At 34.3% G+C, this 27,310-nt stretch overlaps 1 protein-coding gene across 2 annotated transcripts in view; it reads left to right on the top strand.

Moving 5' to 3' along the window:
* The window catches only part of EEA1 (early endosome antigen 1), a 141,675-nt gene that overhangs the window by 90,784 nt on the left and 23,581 nt on the right, over window positions 1-27,310 (top strand). For both annotated transcript variants that reach the window (XM_037064665.1, XM_037064666.1), the window contains 7 exons: window positions 3,267-3,467; window positions 4,913-5,026; window positions 7,261-7,416; window positions 12,597-12,736; window positions 17,968-18,298; window positions 19,368-19,469; window positions 21,099-21,293. In XM_037064665.1, the coding sequence (XP_036920560.1) occupies window positions 3,267-3,467; window positions 4,913-5,026; window positions 7,261-7,416; window positions 12,597-12,736; window positions 17,968-18,298; window positions 19,368-19,469; window positions 21,099-21,293 (1,239 nt within the window). The remainder of the gene's footprint in view (window positions 1-3,266; window positions 3,468-4,912; window positions 5,027-7,260; window positions 7,417-12,596; window positions 12,737-17,967; window positions 18,299-19,367; window positions 19,470-21,098; window positions 21,294-27,310) is intronic.

Genomic DNA, 27,310 nt, shown 5'->3' with positions numbered 1-27,310 from the left:
TGGTGGCTGGGGGGACTTGCGGGGAAAGTTGCCCCCACAGTAGGTCATGTTACTTTTCTAATTTGGGTATTAGATTACAAGGGGGACTCCCAAAATATGAAATTTATCTTCTTTGGGGTAGGCCCCTTGTAGTACAGGGTTTCCCTGCTAGATGAATGTTCTGGAAACCATCTGTATCAGTGTGCTAGCTGGTATTGTTGTGAGAGGCTGCATTCAGCTTAGTGAATTTTTGAAGACCCTTCCAGCGCATTTGCCCATTTCGTGAAAAGCAATTTAGGAGCACACCTGCTCACACTGCACTGAGTGTTCAGCAGGTTTTGACCAAAAATGGCATGATCCCCATGCTCCATACTTCCTATTCACCAGATCTTGCCCCTAGTGATTTTTTTTCCTGGATGAAAAAGCCCTCAAAGGGAAACATTTTGCCAATATGAAAGAGGTGAAACAAAAAATGGCAGGAGCACAAGGCATCAAAACCAACAAGCTCCAAAATGTTCTGAGCAGTGGGAAAATTGTCTCAATAGATACATTGTATCAAATGGAGAATACTTTGAAGGTGACTGAAATTTAAACATATAAGAATAAATACATAATTTTTTATAAATTATTTCAGGTTTTGGGGATCCCCTCTTGTTAAATAGAATTTTTTCTCAAATTTCAATTAGCCTTGATTACCAGTTTTTATGAAAAATTCTTTAGACTAGTTTTTAGTTGTGACTTGCATACAACTTGATACTGCTTATCATATAAATGTGACCAGAATAGCTTATGCATTTTCTTAATAAAAGAATAAATAAAAGTATATGTACTTCTGCTTCTGGCTATTTCGAGTAACTGATACTTCTTTAGTCCTCCCACCATAAACAACTAGAAAATTGGGAAAAGATACGTAAAACAACTGTCTTTAGACATTGTACAACAACCAGTACAATGAAAGAAGAGAAACAAATGAAATGAATCTTTCAGCTACTCTGACTTCAGACATGGAGACATTTTCCAGACTGTGGCACAGGTTGTGGAATCTAAGCAGCACAGTGGTCTCAGTGAACTGAGGAGTGAGTGACTGAAGTCCAGGAAAGGTGACACAGCTCAAACTTTCAGGGCAGAATATCAAAGAGGAGAAAACATGGAGATGAATCTGCACAGGGATCCGCCTGAGCCTTTGGCTGAATATTAATCTTTGTGCTTATAAGATGGGATTCCCTGAAGCCAGGCAGTAAATAATTATTAGGATCTGCAGGCTGAAAAATGATCAGATTTGCAGGCCTGGAAGATGTTCAAGTTCTAGCCAGTCAAAGAAGAAAGACGTGTGTGGGTGAATGCTTGGGGGCAGTGAGTTGAAACCACAGAGATGTTACAACTTACGAGAAACATTAAACTAGCCCTAGAGTCAAAAGCCAGTGCATATCCAGTCTGACAAGGCATAAACACAGCCTCAAAAGGATCCAGCTGAACCACAAGTACATTAACTGCCACTGGAACAAAATTCAACATTTTTTGAAAGAAGTCAGCAAAATTTGGAGCTGTCACAAGAAATATCAAAAAATTACTAGTTATATAGAGAGGTAGAAAGTGTGAGCTATAAGCTGAACAATCACTCAATGGAAAAAGACCCTGAAATGAGAGATGATAGAGTCATCAGACACGTTCTTTAAAAAGTTCTTAAAATATACTTATGGATAAAAAAGAAAAGCTATAATAACAGAAATAGAAGTGGATCCATAAAACAGAACCAAATACAACTTTTAGAGCAGTGATTTTCAACTGGTGTACTGTGGAAGGCACGCTAGTGTGCACAAGAATTTTTAAAATGTATGATACATGACTGTTAAGGGGCAGGGACCCTTAGATTGTCAAATAAAAATGATAACAGCCAACCCAACAGTAGCCATCCAATGTGAATGAATCAAAATTTACCATATATTTTGGATGACAAAATTCACTTCCCCCCCAAATTTGGGGGGAAATGGGGGTGCATCTTATAGTCTGAATGTAGCTTACCTGGCTTGCTGTGGGGGGTGGCAGTGGAACAGGGTCACAGGTTATTAAATACTTTACCACATTTTTTGCTTCAAAAATTTTTTTCCTATTTTCCTCCTTTAAAACCTAGGTGCGTCTTATGGTCTGTTGCATCTTATAGTCCTAAAAATACGATACCTATTTTTTGTCAGATCAGCAAAAATATATATTTTTCTAGTTTGCCATAGAATTGTAGTAAAGAATTTATGTCTGTTGTGAAATGAAAAACATTGAAAATCATAGTTTAAGGAATTTTAAAAAGGTCTGAAATGAAAATTTCATTGGGTGGGCTTAATAGATTAAGCAAATAAAAGACAATGTCAGTGAACATGAAGAGAAGGTAACTGAAACTTCAGAATGAAGCGCAGAGAGAGAAAAGGCTAGGAAAAAATGAACAGATCATTAATAAACTTATTAGTGACCTGTGGGATACTATCATGTAGGCTAGCACACATATAATTAGTATCATGGAAGGGTGGGGAGGAGGAAAATGGTAATAGAAATGATGGCTGAAAAAAATTAAATTTGATTAAAAATATGAATCTACATTCATGAAACTCAGTCAACTCCAAGCAGGATATCCCCGACCCACAAAAAGTCAGATAAATTGTATTTCATCTAAAATTTAAAATGCATACACTTCAAAAGATACGATTGTGAAAATAAAAACCAAGACATAGACTAGGAGAAAATACTTGCAATACACGCATCTGACCGTTTAGACCTGTCCAAGATGTGTAAGGAACTCTCCGTACTCAGATCAATGACTGGGGCTAGAGATGAGTGGAGGGTACTGACTGCAAAGGGGCCTGAGGAACTTTTAGGGATAATTGAAATTTTCTCATCTTGATTTTGGTGTTGGTTAAATGAGTGTATGTATTTATCAAATCTCATAACCTAGTGTTCTGGAGGATAAATTAATTGCAAACGTATGAAGATGATACCAAGTTTTATATAATGTTGTGATTGACTTGCAAATCTCAAACTATACAATCCATTTGGGTTAGTTTTATTTCATGTAAATTTATTTCATGTAAATTATAGCTCAATAGAGATGGTTTTAAAATAGTAGGAATCTCTGGATTTTATGTTATATCCTGTGATTTTGAGATACTATGTTTACTTATTTTTGGAAAGATGTGAATGATTCTTGAAAAAGTTTTAAGATAACCTATCACAATTTGGGTTTCTTAGTTCTTTGTATATCATTTGTGACTTTCATAATCAGCGTCTTGCTAATGTGGCAGGTAACTCAACTAACAGAGAAGCTGAAGAATCAGTCAGAAAGCCATAAACAAGCCCAGGAGGATTTGCATGAGCAGGTGCAGGAGCAGAAGGCACATCTTAGAGCTGCACAAGATCGTGTCCTTTCCCTAGAAACCAGTGTCGATGAATTAAATAGTCAACTAAGTGAAAGCAAGGAGAAGGTCTCTCAGCTTGACATACAGGTAATATTGAATTGTGCAATTTAATAAGTTTGTGTGAATAAAATACTAATTTTAGGCCATGAAATGTTTGTTTCTTTATTTATTTATAATCCTTACCTGAGGATATATTTATCGATATTAGAGAGAGAGGCCAGGGTGGGAGAGAAGGAAAAAGAGTGAGAGAGACATTGATGTGAGAGGCAAACATCGATCAGTTGCCTCTTGTGTGTGCCCTGACTGGGATCCAACCCTCAACCTTTTGCTTTATGGTATAATGCTCCCACCAACTGAGCCACCTAGCCAGGGCCATCAAATGTTTTACATTCTCTTCCTTTCCTCTCTCTCTTTCTGTCCTTTACCCCCTACCCCCACTCCCTTGCCGCCCCCATGTCTCTCTGTCTTTCATTAATGGGAAAAAATTAGGAATAGGAATTAAGTAAAGATTTATTTAGTCAGTTGGTTGAGCTTTCCTGTTTGCCATTTTTTCCCTCTCTCTACTGATAAACTATACTTCCTGAAACTACTGATCTTTTCACTTTTTTCCCATGAGGTTATTATTATTTTTGAAGTTCAAAAGTATAATAGTATAATCTATATTATACTATTAGATTTCCAGGTTAAATATTTTTTAACTTTATTTTTTATTTAATTTTACTTTAAAGGTATGATTTAAAAAATACTTTTATATAGTATCATTGTTTTTAACTGTATATCTCTTCAGAGGCTAATATAGAAACTTTGCTCAATGAGTCAGTTATGGGGTGAGAATTAAAATATATTTATTTCTCCATTTTCATCATTGATTTTTTGTTTTATTCTATTGTAGAGAAAGTTGTGGAAACATTTCTAATCCTTGATTTTCTTTATTTTAGGAGATTAATTCTATTAAAAATAAGAAGTAGTATCATAAGTTGGAATATAAGGATGCATATTTCTTTCTTTTTTAAAAAAAATATTTTATTTATTTATCTTTAGAGAGGAAGGGAAGGAGAAAGGAAGAGAAACATCAATGTATGATTGCTTCTCATGCATCCCCTGCTGGGAACTGACCTGCAACCCAGGCATGTGCCCTGACTGGGAATCGAACCGCAATTGTCTGGTTCGCGCTCAATCCACTGAGCTACACCAGCCAGGGCTCCATATTTCTTTCTTTTAAAAATATAATTGTCAGATGAGTTATATGATAACTCATCAAGTGGATATCCAGTTTAAGAGAGGGAGAAGTGTTTCAGTGGCATATAGAAACATCTTTTCATCATTTATCCAAACATTATTAGGAATTTTCTCTCCTACTCATTTCTATTTGGGGGATTATCACATACTAATTTTTCAGCATTTAAATCCTTATTTTTTTTTGCCAAAGGACTTTAATTTTTAAGTTACTTAGTGACAAAAGCAATGTATATGCAAGCAAAAGGAAATCAAGAACTAAATGTGAATTAAATGACTTGTAAATTTTGTTACAGATTAAAGCCAAAACTGAATTATTGCTATCAGCAGAAGCAGCAAAAATTGCTCAAAGAGCAGACCTTCAAAATCATTTGGACACAGCCCAAAATGCATTACAAGATAAACAGCAGGTAGGGGGTGACCTGATGCAGTTCATGCTGTAACCTCATGTTCTGGAGGATGAATTAATTGCAAACATGTATGAAGATGATATCAAGTTTTATATAATGTTGTGATTGACTTGCTTAATTTAATTTCTTCCTGAGTTCAGAACCAGTTGGCGTGGTAGATGCACGAGTCAGATAGATGAAAATAAGATTATATTTTTTGTTTTTGATAAGCTCACCTGGAGCACTGCTATGGTTGGGCTTCTTAATGTTCTACTTCTCCCCTTGTCCAGAAGTTGGTGTGGTACTGAAATATTCACTCCTAATTAGTGCTTCATCCCACTAAGTGCTAATGACTGGGAAAGAGAGACAGTCTTGTATGCATGTTTTTAGTAGACAGTCTGGGCCATAAACCAGATATACCAGTACTTACCACTTGGAAGCAGAAAAGAACAACATGTATTCCATCTCAATAGTAAGAGTTACTCTCTTTTCTTGGGAGTAGAAGTCAATCGGGCTGAAGGGAATATAAAAGTTTTTTTATACCTCTTTTCCTAATACATCTGATAAAGTAAAAGCTTCCTTCTTAGGGCCAAGGTCAAAATGCTGGTAGATTATTCTTATTTTTTTTACTAGGTAGGCATTTTTAAAATTTGTATTTTATTTAAGAGGTAATACTAGCTGTTGGTCTAATTTTTAAAAACAATATAGTAGCATATCAAGTTAATAAAACTGTTTTCTGTATTTATCCTAAACTCCAATTCTTAGATGGGATGTTTGCTATTAAATTTGGTATAGAATGCACACACAGAGATATTTTTCTTTTATGCACATAGAATCACTATATATGTTATTCTACAACTTGCATTTTAATTACATTGTTGCTAAACACATCTGGAAAGTATTTTCTAAGCACAAGATCAGTGCCAGAAACTGTAATGGAAAAAATATTTATAAGAATAACCACATAAAAGTTTACAATTTATCTGCTAAAAATATTACTAACAAAATCCTAAATCCATTAACAAAAATAATTATTTTCTGAAGTATGTCTGATGAAAGGTTACTAGCCTATATGTTTAAAACACTTTTACATAATAAGTAAGTCAACCTAATGACAATAAGTGATCAAAACTGTATTAGCAAATGTGTAAGTTCGTTAAGAATCAATTGCAAATTAAGACAACAATGGAATGTACTTTATGAGGTAAAATGTGTATTTATGTGTTTAACACTCAGGATTAGAGATGGTGCAGAGGAACAAGCCTCTATCATACATTGCTGGGGAGTTGTATAAATTAGTTCTATATTTTGATGCTGGTAGGGGAAACCATAGCAGTTTATTTCAAGAACTTCAGGATTTTTAATATATTCTAGCTCACTTTTAGTTATTTTAAGGGAATTATAATAGCATTAAGAATGCTTTTGTATCTCTTAATAAATGCAGAAAGTTTAGTCACAATCTAGGAATCTAAAATAGGACATTAGGATAAAAAATGGCCTACATCAATAAAATGGAAATTTATGTAGTCAAGTATAATGATATTTTAGAAAATGTCACAGTTTTATAATACATTGTTATGTAACAGCAAAGGTGGTTACAGTATAGCAGTATATAAAGTGAGATCCTGTTTTTATTATAAAAGTACAAGTCAAAATATAGAAACTAACAGACAGGAAGACAAGTTACCAAAACATTAATAGGGATTAACTGTGGGTGGTGGATTTACTAGTAGTAATTTTTATCTTGCTCTTTCTGGGTAACTAGATATTCCAAATGAATTGAACTATTGTAGATGTAATCATTTATTTTTAAAGTGTTATTTTAGAAGATGGCTTCTCGAACATTGAAAACATTTAATTATAAAAGCATTATTTTATTATTAGCTTGTTTACTATTCTTTTGAATCTTTTGGCTTCCTGGAAAAAGTTGCTGAGCTGTTACGCATATAAACTTAGTATCTTACACTGTGCACACGTTCAATTCAGATCCTTTATATCGGTAGATAAATTTATCCTCTGAATCATTAGACTTACCTGCGATCTTACTCCAAATAGTTTCTTAAATAAAGCTAGAGTTTTAATTCTACTTTGACCAAACATTTGATTTATCCACTGAATCATTAGACTTACCTGCGATCTTACTCCAAATAGTTTCTTAAATAAAGCTAGAGTTTTAATTTTACTTTGACCAAACATTTGGACACTACAATAAAGTAAACCTTACCAAAGTTTTCTTTCATTGTATCTCCCTATAGGAATTAAATAAGATCACTACTCAGTTGGATCAGGTCACTACAAAGTTGCAGGGTAAGCAAGAGCACTGCAGTCAGCTGGAAAGTCATCTTAAAGAATATAAAGAGAAACACCTGTCTTTAGAACAGAAAACCGAAGAATTAGAAGGTCAAATTAAGGTTTGTATAAAAGAAATTGAACTTAGCCATGTTTTCTATAGCTGTAGCAATGGAAACTGATAAAGTGAATGGAATCAAAGATTTAACATTTGCAAACAAAGGGGAAGTTGTGATGTAAAATTTAAAAAAATTACTTGTAATTTTTATGTATTAATTTTGAATTCCACCTTTACTCCACAGTTTCTTCTTTAATAGAAGGCTTTTATAAATGATAGTTAACATATATACTGTTTCCGTTGTAATGTGTTACTAGTATTTCTTTTTTTTAAATTTTTTCTTAATATATTTTATTGATTATACCATTACAGTTGTTCTATTCCCCCCTTCAATCCCCTCCACCCACACCCTCCCTCCCCCACCATTCTCCCCCCCCTTAGTTTATAACCATGTGTCTCAAGTTCTTTGGATTCTATATTTCCCCCACTATTCTTGCCCTCCCCACTATCTATTTTCTACCTACTGTCTATGCTATTTTCTGTACCTTCTCCCCCCTTCTCCTCCTCCCACTCCCCTGTTGCTAACCCTCCATGTGTTCTTCATTTCTATGGTTCCACTCCTGATCTAGCTGTCCTCTTGGTTTGCTTTTGTTTTAGGTGTGGTTGTTAATAACTGTGTGTTTGCTGTCCTTTCACTGTTCATATTTTTCATCTTCTTTTTCTTATATAAGTCCCTTTAGCATTTCATATAATAAGGGCTTGGTGATGATGAACTCCTTGAACTTGACCTTATCTGAGAAGCACTTTATCTGTCCTTCCATTCTAAATGAAAGTTTTGCTGGATAAAGCAATCTTGGCTGTAGGTCTTTGGATTTCATGACTTGGAATACTTCTTTCCAGCCCCTTCTTGCCTGTAAGGTCTCTTTTGAGAAATCCGCTGACAGTCTGATGGGTACTCCTTTGTAGGTGACTGTCCCCTTATCCCTTGCTGCTTCTAGGATTCTCTCCTTCATTTTGGTCTTGGCTAATGTAATTATGATGTGCCTTGGTGTGTTCCTTCTTGGGTCCAACTTCTTTGGCACTCTCTGAGCTTCCTGGATTTCCTGGAAGTCTATTTCCTTTGCCAGACTGGGGAAGTTCTCCTTTATTATTTGTTCAAATACGTTTTCCACTCGTGGCTGTTTCTTTCCCCCTTCTGGTACCCCTATAATTCGGATGTTGGAACGTTTAAAGATGTCCTGGAGGTTCCTAAGCCTCTCCTCATTTTTTTGAATTCTCATTTCTTCATTCCTTTCTGGTGGGATGTTTCTTTCTTCCTTCTGGTCCATTCCATTGATTTGAGTCCCAGTTTCCTTTCCATCACTATTGGTTTCCTGTGCATGTCCCTTCATTTCAATCAGTCCAGCCCTCACACGTTCCTCTAATTTGTAACTTTGTTCCTCTAATTTGTGACTATAATCAACCAGTTCTGTGAGTATCCTGATAAATAGTGTCCTGAATTGTGCTTCTGAGAGGCTGGCAATTTCTCGGTCGCTTAGAGTTATTGGCTCTAGGACTTTGAGTTCTTCTTGTGCCATCTTTCGGGTTGTTCGTGCCTGTTCCATAGCAGGATCAGAGCCCTAAAGTGTTCACTAGTACAGGGCAACTAAGTCGCTGGGTTGTGACGCTGTATGTGGGGGCGGGGTCAAAGAGGGACTATGGCGTCCTGTCCGCCGCCTGCCGCCACGGCCTTCACCGGTGCCGCAGTTGCTGCCGTCAGTCACTGGGCCCACACGTTTCGTCCCACTGCACGCGAGTGTGCCACCACCGTCAGCCCTCGCCCCCTGGGGCCTGCGTGGTCTATCTCACTGTGCGCGAATATGCGCCCTCGGTCTGCCGCGCACCCCAACTGGTTCCCATCTGCCTGCGCGCCTGGGTCGGGGGCCCTGTCCTGCCCGACCCTGCTCGCTGCTGGCTCCGCCCCTCTTACCGTCCCCGTTGAACGGTTAGATGTAGTTGTACTTCCGTATAATTCAATTTTCTGTCGTTTGGTTGTGTCTTTGTTTCTCCAAACCTTTGTTGTATTCAAACTTGGTTGTGGGAGAAGGCACAGTGTTTCCACCTATGCCTCCATCTTGACGGAAGTCCTGTAATGTGTTACTAGTATTTCAAAGAGACACTCAACCAGGATCTATCCTATAATTATAAGGAACTTATCATTTTTTTTGTTCTTGTGAAGTCTCTTTTGTTCTATCATTTCTACTTCCTTACCTCCTTATTCCAATATAATATTGAGATATATTAGGCATTTACCTTTTTTTACATTATTTTAAATTTAAATTATTTTATTGTTGTTTAATTACAGTTGTCTGTATTTTCTCCCCACCACTCCCCACCCACCCCAACCAAGCCCAACTCCCTCCTTTGCTTCCACCCTCCCCCTTGGCTTTGTCCATGTGTCCTTTATAGTTGTTCCTGAAAACCCTTCTCCTCTCTGTCCCCTCCCCCCTCCCTTCTGGCTATTATTAGATTGCTCTTAATTTCAATGGCTCTGGTTATATTTTGTTTGCTTTTTTCTTTCGTTGATTATGTTCCAGTTAAAGGTGAAATCTATGGTATTTGACCCTCACCACCTGGCTTATTTCACTTAGCATAATGCTCTCTAGTTCCATCCATGCTATTGGAAAGGGTATAAGCTCTTTCTTTCTCTCTGCTGCGTAGAATTCCACTGGGTAAATGCACCATAGTTTTTTGATCCATTCATTTGCTGATGGGCACTTAGGTTTCTTCCAGCATTTGGCTATTGTAAATTGTGCTGCTATGAACATTGGGGTGCATAGGTTCTTTTGGATTGGTGTTTCAGGGTTCTTAGGGTATAATCCCAGCAGTGGAATTGCTGGGTCAAAAGGCAGTTCCATTTTTAGTTTTCTGAGGAAATATCATACTATTTTCCATAGTGACTGCACCAGTCTGCATTCCCACCAACAGTGCACTAGGGTTCCCTTTTCTCCACAGCTTCTCCAACACTTGTTTGTTGATTTGTTTGTGATGGCCATTCTGACTCGTGTGAGGTGGTATCTCATTGTGGTTTTAATTTGCATCTCTCTGATGGCTAGTGATGCCGAGCGTCTTTTCATGTGTCTCTGGGCCCTCTGTGTGTCTTCCTTGAAGAAATGTCTGTTCAAGTCTTTTGCTCATTTTATAATTGGGTTTTTTGTCTTCCTGGAGTGAAATCATATGAGTTCTTTATATATTCTGGAGATCAAGTCCTTGTCCGAGGTGTCATTAGCAAATATATGTTCCATACAGTTGGCTCTCTTTTCATTTTAATGCTATTTTCTTTAGCCGTGCAGAAGCTTTTTAATTTGATGAGGTGCCATTTGTTTATTCTTTCCTTTATGTCTCATGCTTTAGGGGACATATCCGTGAAGATATTGCTGCATGGAATGTCTGAGATTTTCCTGCCAGTGCTTTCCTCTAGGACTTTTATGGTGTTATAACTTAAATATAAGTCTCTTATCCACCTTGAATTTTTTTTGTGTATGGTGTTGGTGATCAAGTTCCATTTTGTTGCATGTAGCTGTCCAGCTCTCTCAGCGCCATTTGTTGAAGAGGCTATTTTTGCTCCATTTTATGCTTCTTCCCCTTTGTCAAATATTAATTGACCATAGAGACTTGGGTTTATTTCTGGGCTCTCTGATCTGTACCATTGGTCTATGTGCCTGTTTTTATGCCAGGACCAGGCTGTTTTGATTACAGTGGACTTGTAATGAAGTTTGGTATCAGATATTGTGATCCCTCCTGCTTTGTCCTTTTTTCCCAAAATTGCAGCAGCTATTCAGGGTCATTTATGGTTCCATACAAATTTCTGAAAGGTTTGTTCTCTATCTGTGAAATAAGACATCTTCCTTTTTTAAACTTTACATTTATACTCTTTAGATTTTATTTCTAATTTAATAATAAATTTACTCTGTGGTACTCTGCTTCTTACTTTAACACAACTCTGAGTGAAAGTTTTTTTTACTAAAGAGAATAAATTAAAAGATATCAGAGATGAAATTGACCTGAGTCCTTTTTTCTTTTAATCGAAACTAACAGTTAAACAAAAATTTCTCAAGTTTGTAATGACTTACAAACTTGAGAAATTTTTGTTTAACTGTTTGTTTAACTGTCAGTCAACCATCACAATCAAACGAAGCACTTCGGAACCATTACACAATCTTGGGATGTATATATGTATATATATATGTACAGCCACATCAATATATATCACATAGAAAAAGAATTACATTTACAATTCTGTTTATGGGTTTCTTTTTTTTTCTTTATGGCCAGTGGTAATAACAATGACAAATTTATATAATAGTTGAAAGCATAGAAAAAACTATTTCACTGAAAAATAGCTAATGAGAATTCTATTTGGGTACCTTTAAAAATAGTATTTTAGAATCAGTAGTGCATATTGCATGTATCAGATCTTTAACACTTTATAATTATTATTTTATAAAGTATTCCATGTTTTATATCAATGTATTGTTATAGAATTATTACATCAAATATCTAATAAAAATGTCAAGTAAGAGCCATAGGTACCTAGATTAGTTTATAAAATAGAGTGTAAAATTATTACAACTATATAAGAAAATGCATTGCTTATAGATATTCATTCAGCCTATATACTTAACAGTTAGATTTTCAAAATTCGTAAAAATATACACAGTTATGTGATTATGTCTGAGAGAAACTACACTGTGAGGATCTCTCTGTAGACTAAGAGACTAGAGAAGCAAAATCAGGGATTTAATTGGCTTTATATTTAGGGTTAATAGGTGTTATGAGAAGGATGATAAGATAGCTTCGTTTTGGTTTTGAACACCCATAATAACATCAGTGTTGTGACTACAGAGGATAATATGTTTTAAGTGGGCCTGTATGTGAACTTTTTAGTTATTTTTCATACTTGAATTAGTAATTTTTACCCATTGTAAATATAATTGTTTTAAGTTTAGTCTCTTCCAGATCATTTTAAAGGTAATAACTTCGTGACTACCATGTGTAACACCTGTTGCTAGCTCCTCTGAAATATTTCAAGTGAAGTGGCTCCTTTACTCAGTAATGCCTTCAAAATGTAGTTGTTTATGTAAACAAGCATTTTATGGCTTTTTTTGTGTTATGTCAACAGCAATTTAAACATAAAACAAAAATGTTACAATATTTAAAATAATTTTTGACATTGAAATGGTTACTATATTATTTTTTTCATAGAAACTAGAAGCTGATATTCTTGAAGTCAAAGCAAGCAAGGAGCAAACTTCGCAGGAGCTGCAACAGCAAAGACAGCTGAACGCAGATTTAGAACTTAGAGCCACAGAGTTGACTAAACAACTGGAAATGGAGAAAGAAATGTAAGCTTAACTACTTAAGGGGAAAGATTCTAATTTAAGTATTACGATTTTTAAAATTTTAATTTTCCTAAAACAGTGCTTAAAAATTTAGTAAATATTTGTGTTGATTCTATAAACAGCTGATATTAATGTAAATGAAAAAATAAAGCCAGCATAATAGGTTAAATTTACCTTCACTACTGAAAATTTGAGTTGTTAACAGTAATGTGGTACTGATGTCTCTGGGTTTAAGCAGTTGTTTTCAGTTGTTTACCAATTTGTAAAACTTAATATAAATTAAAAGCATAGGAGGGTGTTTAGATATAATCACCCAAGAACAGCAAGGCTGCTGCTTTGGGGCACAGTACAAACTAGGAATAAATACTTTATTGTAAGAAATGGTCTCTTTTAGCTTTTGATGCATTTTGGCAAATTGTCTATGTTTATGAGCATGTTTTATTTTATTTTATTTTTAATAGTTTATTTTTTATTGTATTTTTTCCATTACTATTTATCCCCCTTATACCCTCTTCCACCTCCACCCACCCTTCTTCCCACTGCAATTAGCACACTGTTGTCTGTGGCCATGAATTATTTTTCTTTTTTGCTCAGTCCTTCCACAACTCACGCTTCCCCTAACCCCCAGAGCCTGCTCTCTGTCTGTGAGTCTGTGTCTATTTTGCTTGTTAGTTCAATTTGTTCATTAGATTCCACATCTGAGTGAAATCATATGGTATTTGTTTTTCTCTGCCTGGCTTATTTCACTTAGCATGACGTTCTCCAGGTCCATGCATGCTGCTGCAAAGGGTAAAATTTCTTTCTTTTTTAAAGCCAAGTAGTATTCTATTGTGTAAAGTATCACAGCTGTTTTATTGACTCATCTACTGATGGGCACTTGAGCTACTTCCGAATCTTGGCGATTGTAAATAGTGCTGCAATGAATATAGGGGTGCATATATTCTTTCAAAGGATTGTTTCAGGTTCCTTTGGCTAAATTCCCAAGAAGTAGAATTTCTGGGTCATAAAGCTTTTTTTGAAGTAACTTCATAGTGCTTTCCCTAGTGGATGCACCAGTCTGCATTCCCACCAACAGTGAACAAGGGTTTCTTCCCCTTTCTCCACTTCCTCCCCGACAGTTATTGTTTGTTGATTTAGTGATGTGATGGCCATTCTGACAGATGTGAAGTGATATCTCATTTTGGTTTTAATTTGCATCTCTCTGATGATTAATGACTTGAACATTTTTCATATGTCTATTGAGCATCTGTATGCCCTTTATGGAGAAGTGTCTGTTCAGGTCCTTTGCCCATTTTTGAATTGAATTGTTTGGTTTTTTTTGGTGTTGAGTTTTACAAGTTTTTTATAAGTTTTGGATATTAATCCCTTATCAGATGTATCAATTAAATATGTTCTTTATGTTCTTTCATTCAGTGGATTGTCTTTTCGTTTTGTTGATGGTTTCCTTTGCTGTGCAGAGGAACAACTTTTTTGTTTTGATGTAGTTCCATTTGTTTATTTTATTCTTTTGTTTCCCTTGCTCAGGGAGACACATCAGAAAAAAAAGTTGCTATGAGAAATGCCTGAGATTTTACTGCCTATGTTTTCTTCTAGGAATTATATTTTTGGGTCCAATATTTAAGTCTTTAAACCACTTTGAATTTATTCTTGTGTATGGTGGTGGTCTAGTTTCATTTTTCCCATGTGTCTGTCCATTTTGCCAATACCGTTTATCGAACAGACTGCTTTAACCCACTGTATGTTCTTGCCTCCTTTGTCAAATATCAATTGACTATAAAGATGTGGGTTTTTTTCTGAACTCTATATTCTATTCCTTTGATGTATATGTCTGTTTTTATGCCAGTACCACGCTGTTCTGATTTCAATGGCTCTGTAGTACAGTTTGAGAACAGGTAGCATGATTCCTCCAAATTTGTTCTTTTTTCTCAAGATTGCTATGGCTATTTGAGGTCTATTGTCATGCCATGTAAATTTGGAGTATTTGTTCTATTTCTGTAAAATACACCATTAGTATCTTGATGCAAATTGTGTTGAATATATATTATAGATTACTTTGGGTAGTATGGACATTTTCATGATTATTAAAATCTTCCTATCCATGAACATGGTATGTACTTCCACTTATTTATATCTTCTTCAGTTTTTTTCTTTAGTATCTTAAAATTTTAATCCTTGGTTAAATTTATTCTTAGGCATTTAATTTTTCTGTGAAGCAATTGTGAATGGGATTTTTTCTTCATTTCCCTTTCTGATAGTTCCTTATCGATGTATAAAAATGTAACTGATTTCTGGATATTTATTTTGTAACCTGCTACTTTACTGAATTCATTTATCAGTTCTTAGTTTTTTGGTGGAATCTTTAGGGTTCTCTCTATATAGTATCATGTCATCTGCAAATGATGACAGTTTTACTTCTTCCTTTCCAATTTGGATGCCTTTTATTTCTTCTCTTTTTTTTTTTCTGATTGCTGTGGCTAGGCCTTCCAGTGCTGTGTTGGGTAAGAGTGATGAAATCTGACATTCCTTTCTTGTTCCTGATCTTAAGGGGAACACTTGAACATTTTGACCATTGAGTATGATGTTGGCTGTGGGTTGAAACATTTCTTGTTTTCACATGTATTAAATTGGGTCCTGATACTTTGAATATGAGGATATAGCTACATTTTGTGCCTCAAATGACATTTCTTCTCACTGCTAGCATCATAGTTTCCATTGCCAATGTATTTGGGGAACACATCTGATCCTTTTTATCACCAACTGAATCATTCTTTACCTCTGGAACCCATTCACTGGTTTGTGAAGATCACCTCTGTTTTGGTTCTACTCTTTCCCAATACCTCTGGGCTTTTAGTTTCTTTTCATTTTTAGTGGACTCAATGCAAACAGGTCCATTTCCATTCTGTGTTCTATTCTCATGGTTCAGAACTCACGCAGAGGCTTCTCTATCATATCGGGGTAGGGAAACATTTTTCTAAAGTACTAAAATCACTTTTGTCTATGTACTTTATTTAAACATTTCTTATGTGTAGAGTACTAGAAACGGAGAGCTGGATAAACATATCTTGGGTTTGACCAAACCTCCTCCCTCTCCCCCGATTCCAGGGCTCATCCTAAATAATCAGGTCCAGGGCTCCCCTTGCTCAGGGCTCATCAGCATCCAGCTCTTTCTCTTCCACTGACATTGTACAATATATTTTCATGACAGTGAAATTTTATGTATTTTCTAATATCCTTTATGATTTCTTCTTTTATGTTTGGGTGACTTAAATATATGTATATTGTTTATTTTCTCATATTACAAGGCTTATTTTCTTATATTACTGATTTCTAATGTCATGTAAAATTGAAACTTTTCAGACTGTCTTATTTATGGACCAGTGTGTGGTTTATCTTGGTTAATTTTTCATGTGCACATGTGTGTACTCTGTTTTTGGGTAAAGTGTTCTATAAATCTGGGTTAGATCAAGGTGGTTGATAATGCAGTTCCAATCTTATCTTACCACTTTTTTTCCTCTGGTTATTCTATCAGTTTCTGAGAAAAAGGTATTGGAGTTTCCACCTAGGATTATGGATTTATTTATTACTTTAGGAACTTTTAAAAAAATAAACAACTTTATAATGACTGCAAGCTTTTATGTCTCTTTACCTTCTTTTTAAACATAATCTTATTTTATAATAATTATTTGTGGAAAGGTTCAGTAGCATAGTAAATAAATATGTCAACTCCTAATTTTACATTTTTTTAAATTGGGATTTTAACTATATTAAAATGGTAAAATAGTATTAGTATAATGACTTTTCCATTTAGATCTTTAAAATCAGTGGGGTGCAGTATCCTATGAGTGTACTTAACTTCATTTTTTTTAGCTTTATTTAGGAAGTAAAAGTAAGTTTCTGGGACTAAATGTTGGAAAAGTTCAAAGTTCTGGTATTGTATTCATACATGACTTCAAATATGTGACTAGTACATCTTTTACAACCTCTCTTTAACATCTTATTCAGTTTGTAATGATTATAAAGTACATTGGAAATCATATGCATTCCAAAACATATTACCTAGCATCTGGTTTTATTTTCAGTGTAGAAAATGGTTGATATTTAATATTTGTTTTTTGGTGATATATATAGATATACACACACATATACATAAATGTATAAATATATATGTAATCCATTTCTTTTATGAAAACAATAAAACTCTTTAATTTTCCTAAAGTTATATATACATTTCCTCATTATTGTAGTTTATTTATTCAGTAGAAAAGTTATGTTAGGGACAAATGATAGCATTTCTTGTATAATCTGATAAGCTTTAGAATTAAAGTGCATGTGTTGTGTTTCCTCTTTGTTTAAAATGAAATATTTGTTTTTTAATTTATTTTTTTCCTGGGTTAACCTTACATGTTTTGAAGTTTAAGACCTATCAAACATATTATATATTTTATGTTTTAAAGAAAAGAGGCAAAGTTCTCTATATACTTGGAAGATAACACAATAAATATGTTCTGTAGGGTACATGGAAAAACTTTTCTGGCTATTTTATACTAGAGGGTCTGTTATGTGCAGGGCTTTTTTGGACCCATTGTGGTGAATAAGACTGAATTAAGTCAGGAGGCTTAAGCCAGAAGCTCTTGGCTTTACTACTATGTTATTTCACTTGACGAAAATCATCTTTATCTGTTCAATGATCATATCATATATTTTGAGACATTTTTTGATTGTGGACATTAAATTGTGTTTTTTTTTTTTTACTTAACTACACAAGAAAGTTTTAAAACTCAATAGTCATTCATTTTGAGTGGTAAATTAAGAATGGTAAATTATAGATTGTTCTTTAAAAAATTGTTTTNAGATAACACAATAAATATGTTCTGTAGGGTACATGGAAAAACTTTTCTGGCTATTTTATACTAGAGGGTCTGATATGTGCAGGGCTTTTTTGGACCCATTGTGGTGAATAAGACTAAATTAAGTCAGGAGGCTTAAGCCAGAAGCTCTTGGCTTTACTACTATGTTATTTCACTTGATGAAAATCATCTTTATCTGTTCAATGATCATATCATATATTTTGAGACATTTTTTGATTGTGGACATTAAATTGTGTTTTTTTTTTTTTACTTAACTACACAAGAAAGTTTTAAAACTCAATAGTCATTCATTTTGAGTGGTAAATTAAGAATGGTAAATTATAGATTGTTCTTTAAAAAATTGTTTTGTTTTTTTTTTCTATTCAGAGTATCCAGTGCAAAATTGGACCTACAGAAAAAATCTGAAGCCCTTGAAAATACTAAGCAAATGCTTACCAAGCAAGAGGAAGAAAAAGTAATTCTTAAAAAAGAAATTGAAAATTTGAGTCAAGATGCAAAGATTCAGCATGAGGAATTGAGTAACAAATTTCAAACAGCAGTAACAGAACTACAAAAAGTGAAGATGGAGAAAGAAACTCTAATGGTAGAGCTTTCTGAAACAGTAGAGAAATTATCAAAAGTTTCTGATACTTTGAAGAATTCCAAAAGTGAATTTGAAAAGGAAAATAAGAAAGGAATGGCTGCTATATCGGATTTGGTTAGTTGTTTACATTTATTCTCTTAGGTAGAGCGATTTTTAATTAAAATGCAGTGATTTTTCTACTGTTGACTTTTGATTTTACAATTGAATAATTTAAATAGTTCTTGTGAGAAAAGAAATTGGGAGCTTAGCCTGAGAAAGATCTTGTCACGTGCATGTGTAGTTTTCCGGAGACCCAGGGAGTTCGAGTGCACCATCTTACTCCTTTGCTGGTATGATGTGAGATTTGGGAGAGACTGCGTTAGGTTTGTTCTCAGGGGCATTTCCACAGACAGTGGAGCTGCTAATTGAAATGTTATCCACATGTCTGAGAAAGAAAAAAGAAAAAGCCTAGAAAGATCTTGATGACTCCTATTGATTCTGGTACTGTAAACTTTCTAATATTTATTGAATATTCTAAAATTGTCACTATACCACGTTTTAGAGATACCATAAAACCTATGTAAACTACAGAGGAAAAAAGTCTAACAGTCTCAAAATGCTTAAAGGCGAATGTATTCTCAGAAATATTTTAACGTAGAATAACTGAGAGTAAAATTCTTTTGTTCTCCATATGAAACTTGGGGAAACTGTTTAGTAGTATGAAAAACACATGATGTTAATATGTTAACTTTATGTTCCTTTCTGTTTGGTAAAGACATCTTTTATCAGTATATCTTCCCTCTTAAATTGTGATTATTTTTTATTTAGTGTTTTAGTTCTTTCTGTTAAAAAAATTTCATGCTTCCATTTTTGAAGCCCATTATTCTACTTTAAAAATTGCATGACAAGTTAATTAATTATAATTAGCATTGTGACATAAAAGTGTTCTAAAGTATTGCCTAAATATTATCTAAAATATTTATTGTGACTGTTGGTTGATAACAGAAACTCTTAGCCTTTTCCTGTTTCTCCCTTTACTGCTCTGATATTTGCTTGTTTTTATAATTGAATTGAAAGATTCTATCCCATCTTAAAACACCAATGATTCTAGTTTATTCCTTTCTGTGGATCTTTCTGTTTATAAACTAAACTTCTTAAACTTACTACAAGTATTTTCTGCATAATGTAGATTCCATTTTTTTAGGAAAAAACTTGCAAAGAAATGAAGCATCAATTTCAAGTCCAGATGGAAAGCACACTTAAGGAACAGAATGAACTGAAAAAATCACTTGAAAAAGAGAAAGAGGTAATATTTTTTATAACATAAAATATGTAAAGTATAAAAGATCTTTGTATTTAAAAAAAATGTTCGTTTATAATAAAAGGCCCAAATTTGAGGATTATCATTAATAAAGATGGCAAAGTGAGTCAACTAACTATTGAGTTATAGTTAGATAATCTAAATTAATGAACGTTATTATAGTTGGAAAAATCTTTATAAACTTTCCATGGAAATGACCTTCTAAGGGCTCTTTATTTCATGGACATTTATATTAATGGTGTATTTGTTAATGGTTGAATAGTAATCAAGAGATTTTTTTCTCTACAGTTAATGCTTCAGTTGCTCTCTATCAAGAACAAACAAGTAAATGAATAAATACATCGTTTTAACATATGGTTGTTATTTACTAAAGATATACCTCTAACAACTATTGTTCAGACATGTAGTTTTCTGGAGATCTGATTTGATAAAGCAGCAAAACCTATTGCTGAGAAGTCTTTAATATGAAATTATGTTGGTTTAGTAGCCAAGCTTTGAATCTAGATTGTCCAGAAGTATTTACTGGCCATGCCATTTATTAGCCTTGCCATCTTGCCTTGTTTTAGGCAGGTTACTTAATCTCTCTTTGCTCCAGTTTCCTCAGCAGTACCTTGGGGTTAATAATAAAATCTATGTGATAGGATGATTGCTAGAAATAAATGGGTTAATATATTTTAAAGAGCTTAGAACAAAATAAATGCTGTTAGCTATTATTTTATTATTGCTTATCATAGTATAATCATCATTATTGTTATTTACCTGACTCTTATTTTACACAAAAAATGTTTTCCGTTGCATTGGAATTATCTGGAGCATCTGTATGTAGTACTGATACTTACTTTAAAAAGTATTGTAATGTTGAATATGTTCAAATACTCAAATTAGTATCTTAATGAAATATACACAGGATATGAAAACATGACTTTGGCTGAAAGGGTGGGAGGTAGCAGTAGTTTCCTTTGGCCACAGAGAAACCTCAGTATGAACTTCTATATGTGTGTAATTTTGAATAGAAATATATGATAGTAGATTGTAAAATTAAGATAGTAAGTAACAAACTATGTCCAATTTCTCTAAATGAGGACACTATTGAGTGGTATACTTTAGCGTCATCAGACAAATACTAAACATATTTGCCAAAAGTGATTTTAATTTCTATGATAGTTAGTAAGGAGTTATTCTTTCTGATTAACCATGAGCAGCAGTCTCAGCATTTTGAGAATATTCTAGAAAGACATTAGACATTCTGGCAGTCTAAAGAGTGATGTTGATATTTGGATTTTCTGTGACACAAAGGAGTACTAGTCTAGTTCATGTACAAGCTCTATCCAAATACATGATCATAAGTTTAAATGGAAGTTAGGATTAAACAAATAGTGAAGATTAATCCATTGTGTCATGTAATACTGAATAGTGTCAATTACAAAAGTTCCATGAAAGTGAGGATTTTTTTGTTTTGCTTTGTTTTACTACTAATTACCTGTGGCAAACAGGCTCAGTAATTTCTGCCTAGAATAGTGGTTGGCATGTAGTACTCAGTAAATGTGTGTTTGATGAATAAAGTGATTTTATTCATTTTACTTAAATGATTGAAGAGATTTTCTTTTCTTTTAGACTTCTCATCAGTTGAAGTTGGAACTGCAGTCAATACAGGGACAACTCATACAGGCCCAGAATAATTTGAAACAAAAGGAAAAAGAAGAACAGCAACTTCAGGAGAACATAAATGAGCTAAAGCAATGGACTGAACAGAAGAAAAAGCAAATGGAAGCACTCCAAGGAGAAGTGAAAATGGCTGTTTCACAAAAGGTAGTGATATGTTTGTTTCCTTTTTATGGGATGAAAAACTTTATAATTAAGGTAATGTAATAATTAAACAGATGAATTGCAACAAAGAAAATTTATGTATGCTTAACATAGTTCTAAGTTAAATGTATAAAAGTACTTAATGATATATTTAAATATCTAAGTCCATCTTTTTATGGCCAAGTAGTGTTCCACTGTGTAACGCACCACAGCTTTTTTACCCACTCATCTACTGCTGGGCACTTGGGCTGCTTTCAAACCTTGGCTGTTGTAAATAACACTGCAATGAACATAGAGGTGTATGTATTCTTTCAAATTAGTATTTCAGGTTTCTTCAGATATATTCTAAAGAGTGGTATCTCTGAGTCATAAGGTAGTTTCGTTTTTAATTTTTTGACATAACTCCACACAGACAACAGTCTGGTGATTACCAGAGGGAAAAGGGGTGGGGGATGTAGAGTGGGTACAGGGGGGATAAATGGTGATGGGAGGAGACTTGACTTGGGGTGGTGAACACACAGTACAATGTACAGGTGATGTATTATAGAATTGTACATCTGAAACCTATATAATTTTATTAACCAATGTCACCCCAATAAGTTCAAGAAAAAAGAAAAAAGCTCTAAGTCCAGATTCTTATTTGCTATAACCATTGTCAAATAATTCGTATTTAAAATTCTAGAACTAATCATTTGTCTGATAGACATAAAATGATCTTTTTGTAAATTAACATATAACTAACACTTATTAAGAAAATGCCTATTAATATAACATTTCTAATGTTTAGAGAATTTTAAAGGAATTTAAAAATAAATTATTTTTATTAAGGAAAAATAATGAAGAACAAAAATCACAAATGAGGTATTTTTAAAAATTCAGCAGGGGAGATTTTATATAGTTGTAAATCATTTGATATTTTAAGTTATCATCATGGCTTTCATGTCTAAACCTATCCTAATAGGTTTAGCATCTGTTTAAGCATCTGTTTTGATTTTAAATGTTTTAATACTTGTCCAGATCAAGAGTTGCTAAAAATGGACCATATTTATTATTTGAACAAAATGAATGTTTTCCCACCTTTGGTACATGCATGTTAAGTGTTGCATGGAGCAGAGAGAAATAAAATCCCCACTATGTAGAGCAAACAAAATGTGTCATATCATTAAAAGACGGCTGTGATAAAAATATTGATTCTCTAAATAGATATTTTACATTGACTACTGTTTTTATAATTATTATTATGCCACTTTGTAAAAGTAATTTTCTAATAATACAAATAAGTGTAGACAAATTTTTCTACCCTTTTTATGTGTGGTTATATATAATCACAGGTTAGTATATAATTATCATAATACATATTTTGTTGTATGCTTTGGTATCTTGGTCATTTTTTCAAAATTTGTTAGACTTGTATCCAAGTATTCCCCAGATCTTCACTTTTATAGCATCATAATTAGTTAATTTAAAAAACACCATTTTAGCCCTGGCTGGTATACCTCAGTGGATTGAGCATGGGCCTGCGAACCAGAGGATTGTGGTGCCATTCCCAGTCAGGGCACATGCCTGGGTTGTAGGCCAGTTCCCAACAGGGGACACACGAGAGGCAGCCATACATTGATATTTCTCTCCCTCTCTCTTTCCCTTCCTCTCTAAAAGATAAATAAATAAAATCTTTTAAAAATAAATAAATAAAAAACACCATTTTAGCATACTTTCTGTTTTCATTAACTTATTGGTTATAGCCCTGGCTGGTGTAGCTCAGTGGATTGAGGGAGGGCCTGTGAAGCAAAGGGTCGAGGTTTCGATTCCCAGTCAGGGCACACGCTTGGGTTGCAGGCCAGTTCCCAGAATGGGACTCACGAGAGGCAACCATACACTGATGTCTCTCTCTCTTTCTCATTCCCTTCCCCTCTCTCTGAAAATAAATAAAATATTTTTAAAAATATTGGTTATAATAAAATTTCTTTCAGATTTATGGTGAATGTATATTGCCTGTATCTTGCATGATTTTACTAGATCAATAGGAAATGTTCATATTGGTAATTGTTTTAGTTCAGACTGCTATAGCAAAAGTACCATAGACTGGGTGGCTTGAATAATAGACCTTTTTTTCTCACAGTTCTGGAAGCTGGGAAGTCCAAGATAAAGGCCTTTGACTTAATCCATTTCTGGTTAGGGCCCACATTCTGGTTTGTTGCTGCAACAGGCCTTCTTACTATAATAACCTCATATGGCAGAGAGAGGTTATCTTTCTTATGTTTGTTTTTATAAGGATCCTGAGGGCTCCACCCTGATGACCCAGTGACCTCCCAAAGGCACCGCTTCCAAATACCATCACATTGGGTATTAGTATTTCAACACATGAATTTGGGAGTGGCAAACATTCAGCCATAGCAGTAGTTCACTTATGTTGGTGTGGGTGCTAGAATAAGGAACACACTTTTTAACTGGGAAGGACAGTATTTGGGGGAATATTGGGTAGATAGCTAGTCTCTGAAAATTAGACTGGGAATTTAGAATAACTGGAGAATCATTGAAAGGCAAGAATGGTTAGGTTTTGTTGAGAAGTATAGCATTATGGAAAGAAGATAAATTTTGGATCCAGGCAAATCTTAATTTAAATTTTATATAACATACATTAGATTTATGCTCCCAGGGAAGTAAGTGATTTATCTTTCTGAGCTAAGTAAAATGGGGTAATAGAACTGTTGTAATGATGGAGATAATGTATTCAAAGCACCTGGTGCTGTGCCCAGTGCAATGTGGGAGCAAAATAGTTGTTGAATATTATATGGAAGTTTAGCAAACTATGACCTAAGAGTGTCAGTGAGCATGATAGGTTAGTGTGATGATCTGTGACAAAGTTATCACTGGTCCACAGTGAAATAAGAAAACAAGAATAATGTTTATATGGGTGTAGATATATATTGTGTACATGTACACACACAAGCATAAAATACACACACGTATTTTTATATGTATCTATTTACATCTAATCCTATTTTTATTTACATGTAATTATTATATAATCACACACATATATACATTTTTATATATTGATATATATATGATTATTTAGGAGCCATTGATCAAGGATCCAGCAGGCAGGCTGTAAGTCAGCAGTTACTGTTCCCACTTTATTCAAACCCTAATGTGGGAATACAGAATGAATAGTATATGACCTCCTCCTCTCAAGCAGCTTATAATTTAATGAGGAAGCTAGTTATGTAAAGAAAAAGCTGTAATAAATGAGAATGAAGCAAGAACTTAAGTATAAATATAAGAAAAATTACAATTTAGTAGAAATTTTGACTATCTTTCTGATGGAACTAGCATTAGCACTGGGCCTTTAAAGATAATTATTATAATTTTACAACATTAAAAAAGGTGGAAGTCAGGAATTTCAAAACCAGGAAATAATACTAGCAAAGCTTGTAAAACTTAATGTCATTTAGAACATTAGCTATTGTAGTGCATGGTAAGTGGAGAAATGAGGGGAGATTCAGCCACAAAATTAGATGAAGCCAGATCACAGTTGATGTATGTAATTGTTTCCACTTTAAATTTTTAATGTAGGAGAACTAAAGATTTTTAATAAAGGAGAAATGTGTTCAGACCTAAAAACATGCAGAAACTGTTTTTTTAAAGAGGAAAAACTTATGGTTTATTGAAGAATAGATTGTAAATGTCTAAACCTCCTGTATTCTCCTTTGGGGCTTTGGGTTTATTGTTATTAAAGGAATTATCAAACTGTTGCCTTGATCTGTTTTTAAAAATGTTGCTTTTTTATCTTCACCGGAGGACATGCTCACTGATTCTAGAAAGAGGGGAAGGGAGGGAGAGAAACTTGGATGCAAGAGAAACATCGATCAGTTGCCTGTGATGCGTGCTCCAACCAGGGTCCAAACTTGCAACCTAGGCATGTGCCTTAGGCAGGAATTGAACCTGTAGCTCAGAGAAGCAGGGATTTGTTAGGGTTGATGCTCTAACCCACTGAGCCACACTGGCCAGGGTGTTTTTTAAATTTTTTAATTTTTAATAATTCAACTATCCACTGCCAGATTTGAGTTCTTTAGAGTTAGAGAACTGTGTCTTTTCACAGATAAGCTATCATCGCTATTTAAAAAAAATGAATGAATGAATCATTCTGTCAGGATAAAGGCAATGAAGGCCCAGATATAAGCCTGAAGGGCCATTATGGTCGTTGTTAAGACTTCACAGAGGGCTTAATTGAGAGCCATAAAGGTTATAAAAAAGAAAGAACACTAGGTCTCTGAAAAATGTTAAAGAAATTAAGTAGTGTTCTACAAAGAACATATATATGTCTATATATCTGTGTGTGTGTATAAATACAGCATAGTCTTCAACATGAAAAAAGATGCCAAGGAATTCATCATCATAAAAAAATCTAAATTACAGGAAACGAAAGAGAGGTAATATGGGATGTTACCAGGTGATGTGTGGAGAGATCAACCCACCTTTCTCCATAGACAATTAGCACCACCTTCTGGCCACCTGCCTCCTTGGTCTCTGTCCCTCCTCTTCTAATTTCCCACTGCCAGTCTTGATCCAGTCTGTCTCTTTCTCTTGTGTGGGTCATTACAATAGCCTCTTGATAGACATTTTGTTTTTTCTACCTCAAATCTATTTTTCATTCATTTATTCGAAATATTACTAGGCACCTGTTTTATGTCACCGCACAGTTCTGGGTGTTGGACATATAGCTGTGAACAGACAAGGAGCCCGTTCTCATGGAGCTTACGCTTTCTTGGGGAACCATAGTAAACAGGGTGATGTGAGAGATAGTGATGAGGCAGAGTATCACTAAAGACAGTATCTCAGAAGCCTCTCTGCGAAGAACTTTGTGCTGCTACATGGAATACAAGAGGTATCCGTACAAAGGTCAGGGGAGACAACTGGTGCACAGACTTTAAGACTAGAACAGCTCAATATTTTCTAAAAAGAGAAGACCATTATTGGTTAAGTATAGTGGGAGAGAAGAAGCATAATATGAGATGAGCTCAGAGAAGTAGGGATCAAAGCATATACATGCCAACTTGTAGATTATAAGACAACAAAGAATGATATACTTTGTTCTAAGGACGATTAGAACCAATTGGAGAATTTTGAGCAGAGAATAGTACTGTCTGACTAAAGGGAGATAAATAAGCAAGCACAGAAAGCATTGAAAAACTATTACAGTAGTTTAGACATGATGGTAGCATGAACTAAAGTGTTAGAAGTGGGTGATTTTGTATAATTTTTTGGTATTGAGTTTTATAAGTTCTTTATATATTTTGGATATTAACACCTTATCAGGTATATTGACAAGTATGTTCTGTTATTCAGTGGGTGTCTTTTTATTTTGTTGATGGTTTCCTTTGCCATACAAAAACTTTTTAGTTTGATGTAGTCCCATTTGTTTATTTGTTTTTGTATTTCCCTTGCCCGAGGAGATATATCAGAAGAAATATTGCTACAAGCAATGTCTGAGAATTTACTGCCTATGTTTTCTTTTATGAATTTTATGATTTGGGGTCTAACATTTAAGTCTGTAAACCACTTTGAATTTATTCTTGTGTGTGGTAGAAGAAGGTGGTATAGATTCATTTTCTTGCAGGTACCTATTCAATTTTTCCAACATCATTTATGAAATAAAATATCTTTAGCACAATGTATGTGCTTGTTTCCTCTGTCAAATATTAATTGACTATAAATATGTGGGTTTATTTCTGGGCTCTCTGTTCTGTTCCATTGATCTGTGTGTCTGTTTTTATGCCAGTACCATGCTGTTTTGATTACTATGGCCTTGAAGTATAGTTTGATATTAGGTAGCGTGATTCTTCCAACTTTGTTCTTCTTTCCCAGGATTGCTGTTGCTATGTGGGACCTTTTGTGTTCCATGTAACTTTTTGAAATATTTGTTCTGTGAAATACATCTTGATTGGAATTGCATTGAATCTATAGATTTCTTTGGGTAGTATGGACATTTTAACGATGTTACTTCTTCCTATCTATGA

Source organism: Sturnira hondurensis, unplaced genomic scaffold, assembly GCF_014824575.4.
Source record: "Sturnira hondurensis isolate 20B ecotype Veracruz unplaced genomic scaffold, ASM1482457v3 Scaffold0015509, whole genome shotgun sequence".
Taxonomy (NCBI): domain Eukaryota; kingdom Metazoa; phylum Chordata; class Mammalia; order Chiroptera; family Phyllostomidae; genus Sturnira; species Sturnira hondurensis.
The sequence above is the reverse complement of the archived record's forward strand: the minus strand, read 5'-3'. Positions and strand labels throughout refer to the sequence as shown.